Genomic DNA, 13821 nt, shown 5'->3' on the forward strand with positions numbered 1-13821 from the left:
TCTGAGCCTTCAGAGTCATCAGTGCCAGAGGCAACATAAAGGCAGGGAAACCTTGAGGTTGCTCAACAGGAGGGGAAAAAACAATTATTTCTGCTTGTTATCCTCCTCTGCATGCCTCTTGTGTGGAAAGGAAGGAGGCAACTTTGTACAGGCAGGAGAAAGGTGGTGTGGAAACATGTAGACAAATCTACCCTCAACCTGAGCATGATTTTAGACCCTTTGGAATTTGAGGATATGTAGGTCATCCTCTTCCTAATCAGCCTGAGAGAACACAGCAAGACGGTCTGCCTCCGGCCAGCGCTCTTCGGTCTGGCAAGATGGAGCTTGGCAAGGAATTTCCTGTTCCACCCTGGCTTTTGTCTCAGGTGAGGCCCCATGGCAGAAAAGAGGACCCTTGAAGAGTTGCTGCTGCAGCTGCAGGAGGAGACATCTGTCAAAACCCTACATTCTCTTCCCATATATTTGGGATACATGTATATGGCCACCAAAAAAACCTCCTCCTGCCTTTTTTCTTTCATTGCCCTTAATTGTATTATTTGCTATATTTATTTTGTCATATATTTGCAGAGGAAGTATGAATGACTTGCCAGTGTGGAAAAACATTTTTCTTTGAAGTACATTGTGTAGCTCAATGACCAGTCATTACTGCACAAATTTATGTAAGAACTAGCTTGGGGATTCTCTTATCTAGGGATATGAAGGGTTTGTCTTCATTCGCTAAATCTTTTATTATGACAATAGTAGAAAACCTATGCCTTTTCAGTGTGGCACCATGGACCAGGGTGCATATTTGAATCTGACAGAGAGGAATCTCCAAGATGCCCAGAAATTTATTTTGATGCATGAAGTGATCCAGCCCATCTCACCCTTTCCTTACTTCATGGAAGACAACAGCCGTTTTTCCCACGTGGTGGTGGACGTGGTCCAAGGCAAGGACATGCTTTTTCACATCATCTATTTGGCCACAGGTAAATGCTTTGTTAACAGCGCTGGGAAATCCCCTGCTTCGGATATTTTTTTTGGGGGGGGAGGTGGTGGAGGTGTTTGATGGGAGGGACTGCTCATTAACCAGTCTGACTCTGCTTGTTAATCTTCTTGGCCCCAGTGTACCTTTTCTGATCTGTTGTGGAATACATGTTAATGGAGCTTCTATTACCATGGTTTTAAATAACCCCCAAGCTTTTTGGAGAAACTTCACTCCCTTGTTTTTGCATTTCAATGTCCTTTTTACAAAGTTCCTCTTTTCAAATCACTTGTGACCATGTTTGACCTTCCCAGCAAATGTCCACTTTCATACATGTTGCATTTGATAGCGCATAGTCACTGTTCCCGGTTGGTACAACAACGCTTAAATCTCACACCAGGTTCCGGACACCACTTAAGTCCAGGATTGTGTGCTCCACCCTGACACACGTGCACCTACTTGGCCAGTTCCATCACCAAAAGTTCTGGGTACAATCATTTAGGGTATCTTAAAAATAAAAAAATCTCTGTGTTGTGACTAGAACACATATGTACCCAGCCTATATTGGAGTAATTGAAGTCTTCCATTACTGCAGTCTCCTTGATTTCATTATCCATCTCAAAATCCCCATAGGAATTTCATGGCATTGCTTGTGACAGGTAGATGTGGATCACATATTATTTCAAATTTTACATGTTTATCTGTGTGCTGCAGCTTCTATATTTTTACAATTTTGAAGTGCTTCATTCAAAGCAACCACATGGTACCTTATCTTATGTTACTTATTTATTTCCCATTTAAATTCTTCTTCATAGGATATACAACCCCCCTCCTTCAACATAGCTTATGAAATGATAAAAACACAACAATTTAAAACCAGCTGTTCAAAATGCACACTAAATGACTCATAAAATAACATTCATAAAAATGATGAGTACATAACTGTAGATGCATCACACTTTGTGTGCATACATAAAACAGGGCTTTAAAAATACAATGTCATATATAATTTACAGCTTAGTAGTTTTAAACCAGATTTTACCCTGCAGAGTTCTTCACTTTCAGACAGTGTAATGTTGCAGACATTTACCCTCCTACCTGGCAGCACTAATGGAGGCAGGACTTATAGTGGAGAGCCTTGAATCTGCATATTGCATGTTTTCCTCGAAACATTAAATAGTATGGGAAGCAAAGGAAGCAAGTGAAACAGGGCCAAGGGATGCAGTAGGAGCCAGGAAAAAGCTAAGAGACAGAAATTACTCAGATGCAACTGATGATATTTTGTATGTCTTTTGAGTTCTGAAGATTTTAAAAACACTTAATGCAGTGGTACCTCTGGTCACGTACTTAATTTGTTCCAGAGGTCCGTTCTTAACCTGAAGCACCACTTTCGCTAATGGGGCTTCCTGCTGCTGCCGTGCCGCCGGAGCACGATTTCTGTTCTCATCCTGAAGCAAAGTTCTTAACCTGAGGTACTGTTTCTGGGTTAGCGGAGTCTGTAACCTGAAGCATATGTAACCCGAGGTACCACTGTAGTGTACAAAACTTCTCCCTCCATTCATTTTTATTTATAGCTAACAACAGTGAGCTGCACAGCAAGTGTTTAGCTGGGAAAGTGTGTCTGTAGCAGAAGTCTTTTTAGCAGCAAGGTTGTAATTATGTGGATTTCTTTCAACTTGGCTGCTGTTAATTGCAGACAGAGCTCAAGAATGTTCATCCATTGTATCATATAGGAATGTTCCCTGACCCAAAGTTGTTGAGCTAAAACTGCCTCTGTAGCCAACACCTTCCCCTCCAGTTGTTGTTGGACTGTGGCTCCCATTATCAGCCCCAGCCAGCATGGCTAATGGTCGGGGGGGGGGGGGCTGGGAGTTGCAGCAAAAAAAGAGAAATTAACCCTGAAGAGGTAAGCTTGGAAGGTGTTAGTGCCAGACTTAGGTAAAATGAGACAGGTTCCCATTGTTCACCTCTGCAGCCACAAATACATATACAGTGGTACCTCGGGTTACAGATGCTTTAGGTTACAAACACTTCAGGTTACAGACTCCACTAACCTGGAAGTAGTACCTCGGGTTAAGAACTTTGCTTCAGGATGAGAACAGAAATCACGCGGCAGCAGCGGGAGGCCCCATTAGCTAAAGTGGTGCTTCAGGTTAAGAACAGTTTCAGGTTAAGAACGGACCTCCGAAACAAATTAAATACGTAACCAGAGGTACCACTGTACTTGTTTGCTATGCTATATAAATCTGTGCCTTGGCCCATTAGCAATTAATCACGCAGCCCAGCAGAATAAATCTCTCTGTGCTTGGGCTGTGCATACTTACCGTAAGTTCATGTGCAAGTCTGGATATGTGGATCAGGGATGTTTCTAGTCTGTGTGTGGTCTCAGGGCAGGAACCAGAAGTGAACCTTTGAGCTGACAAAAATCTTGAAAGAGCCACTACTAGCGGTTTCTCTATTTCTATCTGTCTTGCCTTGTTCCTCACTCGCTCTCTCCCTCTCCTTCCAAGTGCTCAAATACAGTCTCGTAGGATTTTTTAAAATAAGAAAATTAAGTATCACATTTTCTTGTAGAGATTTATCCTGTAGTCTCCAGTTTTCCATAAAGGTGCATAGTAATTACTTTTGAAGCATCAGTATATATTCCTGCATCAGCCCTTTGTGGAGTTGCACCCTCTTTCTTTCTGCTTCAGTATACATGGCATGGCTACAAAACAGCACTTTGTGCTCATACCCTCTGGTCCAGTGTTTCTCACCCGAGACCTCCTGGGCCACTGAGCAAATCACATTTGAAAATGAAGGAAGTATTAAAAGCAGTTTTAAACATGGCATAGCTGGACAGTGTGTGAGTACTGTTCAGAAACTCCATAGGAAGCTAAAGTCACTATGGCGTCCGTTCATGTCTATGTGTTTGGGTCACTTGAATATTATCCCAGCCCCATGGAAGCCCCATGGGACAGTGGCTCTCATGTGGTTTGGGGAATGGGCAAAGGGCCCAGTATCTGTGGTTGGCAGCAGAAGACGAACAGGCTGCACCTTGTCTTGCCAAAGCCCATTATTTGCAGGGAGAAGGTTTCTTTTGGAGGAATACCTCAGTGTCACAGAGGTCATTATCCCCTTGCCATACCCCAGTGTGGGGCCCTCCAGATATTGTTGGACCATAGCTCACGTCTTCCCTGGGCATTGAGTATGCTGGCTGGGGAAGATGTGGAAACTGGAGTCCAATAATGTCTTGAAGGTATCACATTGGCTCCCTCTGCCTTACCCTAACCAGTCTTAAAATGCCTTCTCCCTCGGTACTGTAGAAGGACAGAATCAATCAAGAAAGGGCCCCCACTTGGCTGCTTGCTTCTAGCAACCTGTTTTAGAAGGCTGTAAGGAGCAAAAGCTTCTGGGGTATGAATGAATGAATCTTTATTTGTGTCAGCTATTGGCCATAGCAATAAAACAACAATACAATATACAAAGAATAGAAATAAAAAGTCAGTTATCTAAAATACATTTTAGGGTTTTGAATCAATAGTCAAATAGTGGATCCTATTCTGAGTGCCCCAGCTAAAAACCTTACAACCTTTGCTATCACCTGCTCATCTTGATCTGCCAAGAGAAAGGACCCTGTGGCAGTGCTTGAGCGACCTAGAATGGACAATAAAAGAGGGGTGATAATCTCATTCCTCAAGTCTTAATCAAGAGTGCAAGCCAGAAGGGCACGCGCCACCAACTCGGGACTGCCATCTCCACAGGGACATAAGAGTTTTTCATGTGGAATCTGTTGGAATCGTCCCTCAAGTACAGCCAAGGGCAATACATTCAATCTTGTGAGAGTAAAAGTGTGTCTATATTTTAGAATTGCTAGGTTATGCAGATAGGTTATGCAGGTGCCAGAGAGGCAAAATAGGAAGGAAGGTGGAAAATAGGCATACCATGGGCAAAATTTCCTTATTGAGGCCAAGTTGTTCTGGCACTCGATATCATTTAGGCATTGACAAATTAGACTGTTTGCTTTACTAAAACCCAAAGTGAGTAGCTGTTGTGGTGATAAACCACAAGAGTGAAGTTTTTGATAGACAATTTTAGTCCAGGCGCTCTTGTGACAATCTTGCAGCACTAGGGATATTAGACTGGGGGGATTTGAATTTAGGTGAAGCCAAGAGTTAAGTGTCCTAGGCCAGATCCATAATTCTACTGAGGGAAGATTAGCCTCTGTGCGCAATGATGTGCTTGGGGCACAGGGTGGTACAGAGAAAATTTGCCTTAAGAACTTTGATTGGACAGCTTCCGTAGATGGAAGGTGAGTGCCTTTCCAGATCTGAGCCCCATGTAACAATTGTGCTAGGGGTTTAGCTTGGAACACTTCCAGGACTGAGAGTATATGTTTACCACATTTTGTGTGGAAAAAGCGTGTCAGAATTTTGGCGCTTTGGGATGCTTTTTCCTTTGCACATTTCTGGTGTGCTCCCCATGACCCTGTAGACTGGAAAATAAGGCCAAGATATTTGAAAACTTTGACCTGTTCAATTAGCTGGTTGTCCATGCGCCATCTATGGGCCCTATAGTTTCTTCAGAAAACCATGACTTTTGTTTTCTTGTATCGTATTTTTCGCTCTATAAGATGCACTTTTCCCCTCCTAAAAAGTAAGGGGAAATGTGTGTGCATCTTATGGAGCAAATGCAGGCGGGAGGCTCTGCTTAGTGCTCCCTTTAAAGAGCCGCACACACGCTTCACGCACTCTTTAAAGGGAGTGTGGCTCTTGGGGGAGCCTTAGCCGCTCGCAGCCTCTCCCGGGCAGGGGGGAGAATTCATGCCACTGCCCGGGAGAGGCTGCGCGCAGCTATCCCATAAGCCAGGACAGCAAGCGGGATCACTGAGCTGCGATCCCGCTTGCTGTCCTGGCTTATGGGATTCAGAATATTTTTTTTCTTGTTGTCCTCCTCCAAAAACTAGGTGCGTCTTATGGTCTGGTGCGACTTATAGAGCGAAAAATACGGTGCGTCTTATAGGTCGAAAAATACGATAATTCACGGCCAGCTGTTCTCTCTGGAAATATCCTGAAAATGCTCTGATTAGTCTTTTTAGGCCTACTTTTGTTTGGGATAGAAGAACCGCATCATTTGCATATAATAGTATTGAGATGGGTTTTGTGGCCAATTTAGGGGTGGAGATGTTAGACACTGGACAATGTCATTTATATACAAGTTGAACAGTGCCGGGGCTAGGATACAGCCTTGCTTGACTCCCTTTGTGGCTTGTATAGATGCTGTAAGTTGTCCATTTGTGGAGCAGCACACTTTCAACACTGTATCTTCATATAAGCATTTGATCAAGTACAGTAGTCTTTTGTCTATACTTGAGGAGTTCAGCTTATCCCAGAGTCTTATTCGCGAAATTGAGTCAAATGCAGCTTTCAAATTGATGAAAACAGCGTAAAGCACACCACGTGGTTTCTTAGCTTACTTGTCTATGAGATGTTCTAGAACAAAGCAATGATCTAGAGTGGATCTGCCCTGCCTAAATCCTGCTTGCTCTTCGGTGAGAATAGCCTCATCGTCTATCCAGTCGGCTAGTTTGTTATAGAAGTGCTTTGCATATAGTTTACTAGTTATAGGTAACAAACTGATTGGTCTGTAGCTAGCCAGATCAGATGTGAGGCCCTTTTTGAATATACCGCTGTGGTCCAGGCATCTGGGAGTAGACCAGATGAGCCAATAAGTGAGAAGATTACCACAAGCAGGGGTGCCCACCAATCAATATTGGATTTCAATAGTTCTGGAGGCAAGTGATCAATGCCTGGTGCTTTATTGTTTTTTAGCTGCATAATGAGGTTTTTGACCTCATTTATAGTTACTGGAAGCCAGGCTGGTAAATTTTCTGGGGATACTGTTAGCTGATTGGACTCAGCATCCTGGTCTCGATCGAGTGAGTGATAGGACTGCATCCATTCAAGAGGTTTGATAGCGCAGACTGGCACGTTGCGATCATTCTCCAGGAGGCCTGATATAGTACGCCAGAAGAGGGAGGTGTCCTTAGGTATGTGTGATGTGGGGCTTGGCCTGGCTTTTGTTTCAGGAGCATGGGCATTGCCTGATTTGGGGGAGGAAACCCAGGCAGTCACATCCCATTCAGAAACAGGTTTGTCTCATGATAGAGGGGTTAGGAAAACAGAATTTTTTGTTCCCTGATTCTTTTGTTCTTCATCAAAACTCTTTGTTTTGACTAGGGCACAGCCTTTTCTTTTGAATAATCACCGGGTGTAGAGATGAAGCCATTAAAAGCACAAGTCTGAAAAGGACAAGGCTGAATGAGAGAAGTCTCATTCAGAGGGATGTGAAAAGATAACCATAATTATCCTATTGCTGTAGAATAAGCATTTGGACAGCATGACAAGCAATTGTCAAAATACTTACTTGATTCTGAAAATGTACAGCAGATTGTCTCATGGCGTCCTCAAGATAGACTCAAGGAACTCAAATGAATTATCATTTTGGATGGTGCCTTTTAATGTATCTGAGGAGTTTGCAAATGAATTCACTTATCTGCACATTTTTAATGGATCATCACGTGCATAAATCTTTCTCTGCCTACTTCTCTCATCAGCCACTTTTCCTCCCCCACACCTTTGCCCCTCCAGCCAGGACACCCACAAGTAAGCTTGCTTTATAAGTGGAGCTGGGGAGGTGCAGAGGGGAAACGGTTGGTGGTTAAAGGATTGCACACAGCCATTCCAGACTGATGCTCCTAGACTGCAAATTCTACTCCTCCTTCACCGCAGCTTCTCTGGCCTGATGCTGTTGCATAAGGAAAGAAATTAACTGAAATATTTCATATTAGCTCTTTCTAAGGGACTATTACTACATCTGAAATACTCTCGGTATTAACTGGTTACAGCAGCAGTACAGCTGCAATGCTAACATTCCTGTCCTCATCAGATTTAATTTCTATGGCATCATAGCAGAAGACTCAGAATTCTCTCTTTAGAAGATCAGGTCAGAACCAGTTTGTGTTCAGGATCCAGCTTGTAATGTGTGCAAGTGGAGACCCATGGAAGGTTGCAACAAGCAAGGGAACTGCAGTGAGGGATGGATCCCAAAATGCCCTTCTTCCTTGTGTGGAAGAGCTGTTCAGAGCACTGAATGAGAAGAGGAAAACTAAATCCATGTTCTCCTTTCACAAGAGGATTGCTATAGAGCCTACCCCTTATAGTTAGTGTGGCGTCCTCTCTCTTATCTTAGCACGTTTGCAAAAGAGCACCATTTCCTTCCACTCATCACTTTTTGGATCCAGGCAGAGATATGTGGAACTTTGGCCCCTGGTTTCCTCAGAGGTTTGGTGCTGTTTTCAGTTCTGTCCACAGAATATGTACACGCCTGTCTCCCGCCTTCGCTGTCTCGAACAAAGGCTTGTGTACCTAGCTGCTAGCCCTGGATAATTCAGTGCCAGCTGCACATTATCGAGTCCCATTGCAAAGGCTGAAAAGAGCAGCAGTGAAACTGGCAAGAACCTTTGCTGCAGGAGTGAAATTGACAAAGATTATACAGTGGTGCCTCGCAAGACGAAAAGAATCCGTTCCGCGAGTCTCTTCGTCTTGCGGGTTTTTTCGTCTTGCGAAGCAAGCCCATTAGAGGTTTAGCGGCTTAGCGGCTTAGCCGGCTTAAAGATCAGCTGATAAGCGGCTTAAAGATCAGCTGATAAGCGGCTTAGCCATCAGCTGATAAGCGGTTTAGCGGCTTGGGGGAAAGGGGGGGGGAAGGAAAAAACCCCCGCAGGAACTCGCAAGACATTTTCGTCTTGCGAAGCAAGCACATAGGAAATTTGTTTTGCGAAGCACCTCCAAAACGGAAAACCCTTTCGTCTAGCGGGTTTTCCGTATTGCGAGGCATTCGTCTTGCGGGGCACCACTGTATCTGATTAGCCTCCGAGACTATATATAGACTTGTAGCATTCTCCCTCTATAAACTTCCCTGTTAACAGCACCAGACACTTATGATACAATGTGTTGTGGGGAAAGAGAGCAATAGCGGAGGCCAGACTAAGTGGCTACATAGAGCTGTTTTAAGAGGAGGAGGCGGCGGCGACGACGACGCTGTTCAGATGACTGGAAGCCGTGGCTGAATGGCTGCATGGGATCCGGTTGAAGTTAAATCCTTTGAAGACAGAGGTCCTTTGGCTCGGTCGAGATGGTATGGGCTTGGGGGGCCAACTCCTATCCCTTGCCGGGGGCACAACTAGTGCCAGCACCTTCCGTCAAGAGTTTGGTGTAATCTTTGATGCCTCCCTTTCCATGGAGGCGCAGATTGCAGCTACAACAAAGGCGGCATTTTTCCATCTCCGCCAAGCTAAGCAGTTGGCTCCTTACCTCTCTCGCCCTGACCTCGCCACTGTGATCCACGCAACGGTCACCTCCAGACTGGATTATTGTAACTCGCTCTACGTGGAACTGCCCTTGAGACTGACCCAGAAACTCCAGCGGGTGCAGAATGCCGCAGCAAGACTCCTTACGGGGTCTTCGCCGCAGGATCACATTCACCCGGTGCTACACCAGCTACACTGTTTCCTGGTGGAGTATGGGGTCAGGTTTAAGGTGCTGGTTTTAATCTTTAAAGCCCTATACCAGGCTTCCTCAACCTCGGCCCTCCAGATGTTTTGAGACTACAATTCCCATCATCCCTGACCACTGGTCCTGCTAGCTAGGGATCATGGGAGTTGTAGGCCAAAAACATCTGGAGGGCCAAGGTTGAGGAAGCCTGCCCTATACGGCCTAGGACCCTCATACCTACGGGACTGCCTCTCCTGGTATGTCCCACGGAGGACCCTACGGTCTGCTAATAACACCCTGAAGATCCCGGGCCCCAGGGTGGTCAGACTGGCCTCGACCAGAGCCAGCGCCTTTTCAGTCATGGCCCCGGCCTGGTGGAATGCTCGCTCCAAAGAGACCAGGGCCCTGCGAGATTTGACATCTTTTCGCAGGGCCTGCAAGACAGAGCTGTTCTGCCAGGCCTATGGTCAGGGTTCAGTCTGACTCATTTTCTCTTTGTATAAGAACAAGCACGAAGGAGGTTTCCCAGCCCGCTCACAGGTCCTTATAATATCAGTGGAAACAGTTGGTCCTGGTGAGAATTAACCGCTTTCAATTTAACCTGAGGACTGCCATTTGTTTAGTTTGATTTTAATTTTAATTTATTTGAATTAATTTTGGGATGCATTTTAATCAATTGATTGCTTGTTTTTATGTATATTGTGTTAATAATATGATGTTAGCCGCTCTGAGCCCAGCTCCGGCAAGGGAGGGCAGGATACAAATAAAATATTATTATTATTATTATTATTATTATTATTATTAAGAAGAAGAAGAAGAAAAAGAAAGGTACATTTTTCAGAGCTAGAAACCCCCACAGCATCTACCTTCATTGGTCTGTTGACAAAAGCTTACCAGACATTTAATACAGAGGAAAAGTCAAGAAGATGCTTTCTAACTCTGGACACTTTTGGTGTGTGTCTGAATGCCTCCCATCCTGCCTTCCATTTTTAGATATCGTGTGCTGACCTTGCACCTATTTGTGGCTGCTGCTAAAATCCCTGGCTCTGAACTCCAGTGTTTCTTCATGACTTTGCTTCCAGCCCAGACCTGTTGCATTTTCTTGACGAAGATTTAATCTTCACAGTGTTACATTTTGATTTAATTTTAAATTAACTTTTCCTTTGTAATAGTCTAAGGATAGCATATCTGAGCGATCGAAAAATCATAAAAAGTGCAGTTTTCCCTCCAAGCCCCAGACAGAATATGATCTATGGTAATAATTACAGAAACAGAAATGAACAGAATGGGATATTAGAACAAACAGAATGTTTCCTTGACTTAAGCTTAGGTATCTAGGCCTCCACACAATACAAAGGAAGCGCTGGGAAAGAGAAGAGTGGGAGTTAATCTATGTCTATGTCTCTGTTCACTGTACTAGATGATTCCCATGGTATTTTATCCAACAATTGCAGGCCTAACTGGGCAACAAGAGGCGCTGGACAGGAGATGCTCTCAGGCCTCCCTTCCCTAGAATGGCTGGCTGCCCTTGTGCCACGGGAGGAGCACACAGGAGTCCGTTGCACGGTTCAGGGGTCTCTCTGCACATGTATTGCATTCCTGGTCTTGTTTTGTGTGAAGGGAAAGTGGCTGGCTGCCCAGAGGAACTCCAAACAAGAGTTGTGATTAACCTTTTGGTCAAGTGTGCTGCTGGTCCAAAGGGTGGGAGAGTGGCATTCTAACGCATACTTTAGTGTACACTGAATCATTTCAATGCCTTGAGGTGATTTTGCCTGTAGTCTGTTGCTCTAGAGAGCATCCATCAGGAGAAGCAGGCAGAAGTGCAGGTCTGATTCTGTCACAGCCGGGATAGCTCAGCCAGTGGGGCAAAAGACTCTTCATCTCAGGGTCATGGGTTCGAGCCCCACATTGGGCAAAAGATTCCTGTATTTCAGAGGGTTGGACTAGATGACCCTTGGGGTCCCTTCCAACTCTATAGTTGGAACTCTACAATTCTATGATACCAGTATCACTTGTGGCACCCGTGCTGCAGGTTCACCACTCCATGGATCAGCAACTGGAAGCCTAAGGCAAGAGGAGAATAAGGATTGAATAGTGGCCATAGGAGTGAGATTTACTGGTTGTCCAGTTGGGGCAGTACCCTGGTCAGCCATTGCCCATCCCTTCTTCTAAGAGGCCCTGGGTTGAAACTAGTTGCCAATCAGTGCGCTGGAGCACAGTTACACTCCTGCGCAGCGCAGCAATTATTGCATATGTGAGGATGCAATAATTCACTGCTAGATCACCTGAAACAGTGTTCTTCAACCTTGGATCCCCAGATGTTGTTGGATTATGGCTCCCATCATCTCCATCCATCTTAAATTAGCACCGGTAAGCCACAGAACTGGGAGTGAAATCTGCCTAAAAGTCCAAATCCTGGAGAGCTGTTTCCAGTCAGATTACACAACACCTTGCAAGATGGGCCATTTGGCCAATTCAGTGTCAGTTGGTTTCATGCAACGTAGGTCTCCTTTGAGTTGCAAGGAATGCATGCATCCTCTACTTGCATCATTGTTTTCACAAATAACTCCCTTCTCTTGCCGTTACAGATCATGGCACTATTAAGAAAGTACTTGCTCCAGTTAATCAAACATCGAGCAGCTGCTTGCTGGAGGAGATTGACATATTCCCAAAGAAGCAGTGGGAGCCCATCAGGAGTCTGCAGATTTTACACAGCCAGAGTGCTCTGTATGTGGGCCTTCAGAGAAGTGTGGTGAAGATCCCACTGAAGAGATGTCTGTTTTACAAAACACACAGGTATCTGGCTGGCTGACTGTGAGAAGTGCAGAATTCAAAGATATCAGGGATTTGTAGAAACGCATTACTGTTGGGGCCACCAGCCAATCCTAAAGAATTTTAGTTGATCATTCAACTTCCACTTAATCTATTAATTGAATGGGGGGTGGGGTTCCTCCAAAATAAAGAGTTTGGGGGGGGGGAAGACTTACTGCTAGCTGAGGAGAAAGTGGTGTGGTATGTGCATGTAGTTGTGGTATGTGCATGGTTGCCACAGTTTCTCTGGTTTGCACATGTGCTCAAGGACAGTTGAGGTCCATTGCACCCATCCAAAATAGCCTCCTATCAATTAATCAGCTGAAGCTTTAGTTGTTTAATATTCCAATTAAAGGGTTTAATAATTATCTAATCTCAGTAATATAATCTACAGTGCTTTTCCTTTTGGGACAAAGTAGAACATCTCCAGAAAACTATTAATTGCTCCAACAAATGGAGATTATCTGTAGGGATATTCAACCTCTGAGACCTCTCTGGAATGGGGAGGAGAGCTGGGGAAGGGCTAGAATTCTCCCTCCTACTCTGCCCTACTTGTCAAGTGTGATAGGTCTTTTGCTAGAAACAGCAGCTCTTTCTCAAGCACAGGTTGTTGGTATCCATCTGTCTCGAGGGACAATGGAGTGCTCCTCCGGGGGTAAAGTCAAACTGCTGTGTTAGCAGCACTGAAGTGACCTCGGGGGTGCAAGGCTGGGCAGCATGTATGAAGGTCCTGGGCTGCCCAGATGACAAGACCCCTCTCTCAGCCTTGCTGATGTCCAGACGGAAGCAGAGCAAAAGGCTGCAGGAGTTGCCGGAAGGGGGTGTACAAGGCGCCACCCAGCTGCCTTCAGGACTCCACTCTGGATTTGTGCAGGGTTCACTCTGAGCCTTTTCTTCTCCTTAATGTGTCCCACAAGGCAGGTGGTACAGGTTTTTCCTCACGGTCTACTCCCAAAGCCTTTCTCATGAATGAATATAGTCACAAGGCAGCAGAGATTTAGGATCAGAGTTTTCCTTCTCCTAGATGGGCTCCCTTCCCAGGTTGACAAGTCCTCTGTGCCCCTCTACAGCACATGCCTTCTTGAGCGTGGACCCACTTGAAGCCCTTCCTGGTGCACGATTATACTGCAGTCTGATGTTTTGGGTTTGTGTTTCCAGCGCATGTGTTGGATCCCAGGATCCTTACTGTGGCTGGGACCTGGTGCTCAAGAAGTGCACACCACTGGAAGAAAGCCTGAGTATGAGTCAGTGGGAGCAAAGCATCTCATTGTGTCCAGTAAGTTCAATTCAGATTCTTCTTTTCCCTGAGTCCAAGTGATTCCCGCAGAAGTAAGTCTGAGTATTTGGGTCAAGGAAGTGATTATGCACAAATAATGTCAGTTCAAGCCTTCTTGTCTCTCTGATCTGAGCTACAGGCTGAACCTTTCTTCTTTCCTCTGCAAGCTGTTACGCAGCATGATTTGTATGTCTGAGTCATTAAGTTATCCACCAACAGTCTCACGTGCATAACAA

At 45.0% G+C, this 13821-nt stretch overlaps 1 protein-coding gene across 3 annotated transcripts in view; it reads left to right on the plus strand.

Moving 5' to 3' along the window:
- The window catches only part of SEMA5A (semaphorin 5A), a 134537-nt gene that overhangs the window by 84055 nt on the left and 36661 nt on the right, over window positions 1-13821 (plus strand). For all 3 annotated transcript variants that reach the window (XM_081012944.1, XM_081012942.1, XM_081012943.1), the window contains exons 10-12: window positions 764-968; window positions 12087-12294; window positions 13468-13585. In XM_081012944.1, the coding sequence (XP_080869070.1) occupies window positions 764-968; window positions 12087-12294; window positions 13468-13585 (531 nt within the window). The remainder of the gene's footprint in view (window positions 1-763; window positions 969-12086; window positions 12295-13467; window positions 13586-13821) is intronic.

Source organism: Podarcis pityusensis, assembly GCF_964106645.2.
Source record: "Podarcis pityusensis genome assembly, chromosome: 7".
NCBI classification, from domain to species: domain Eukaryota; kingdom Metazoa; phylum Chordata; class Lepidosauria; order Squamata; family Lacertidae; genus Podarcis; species Podarcis pityusensis.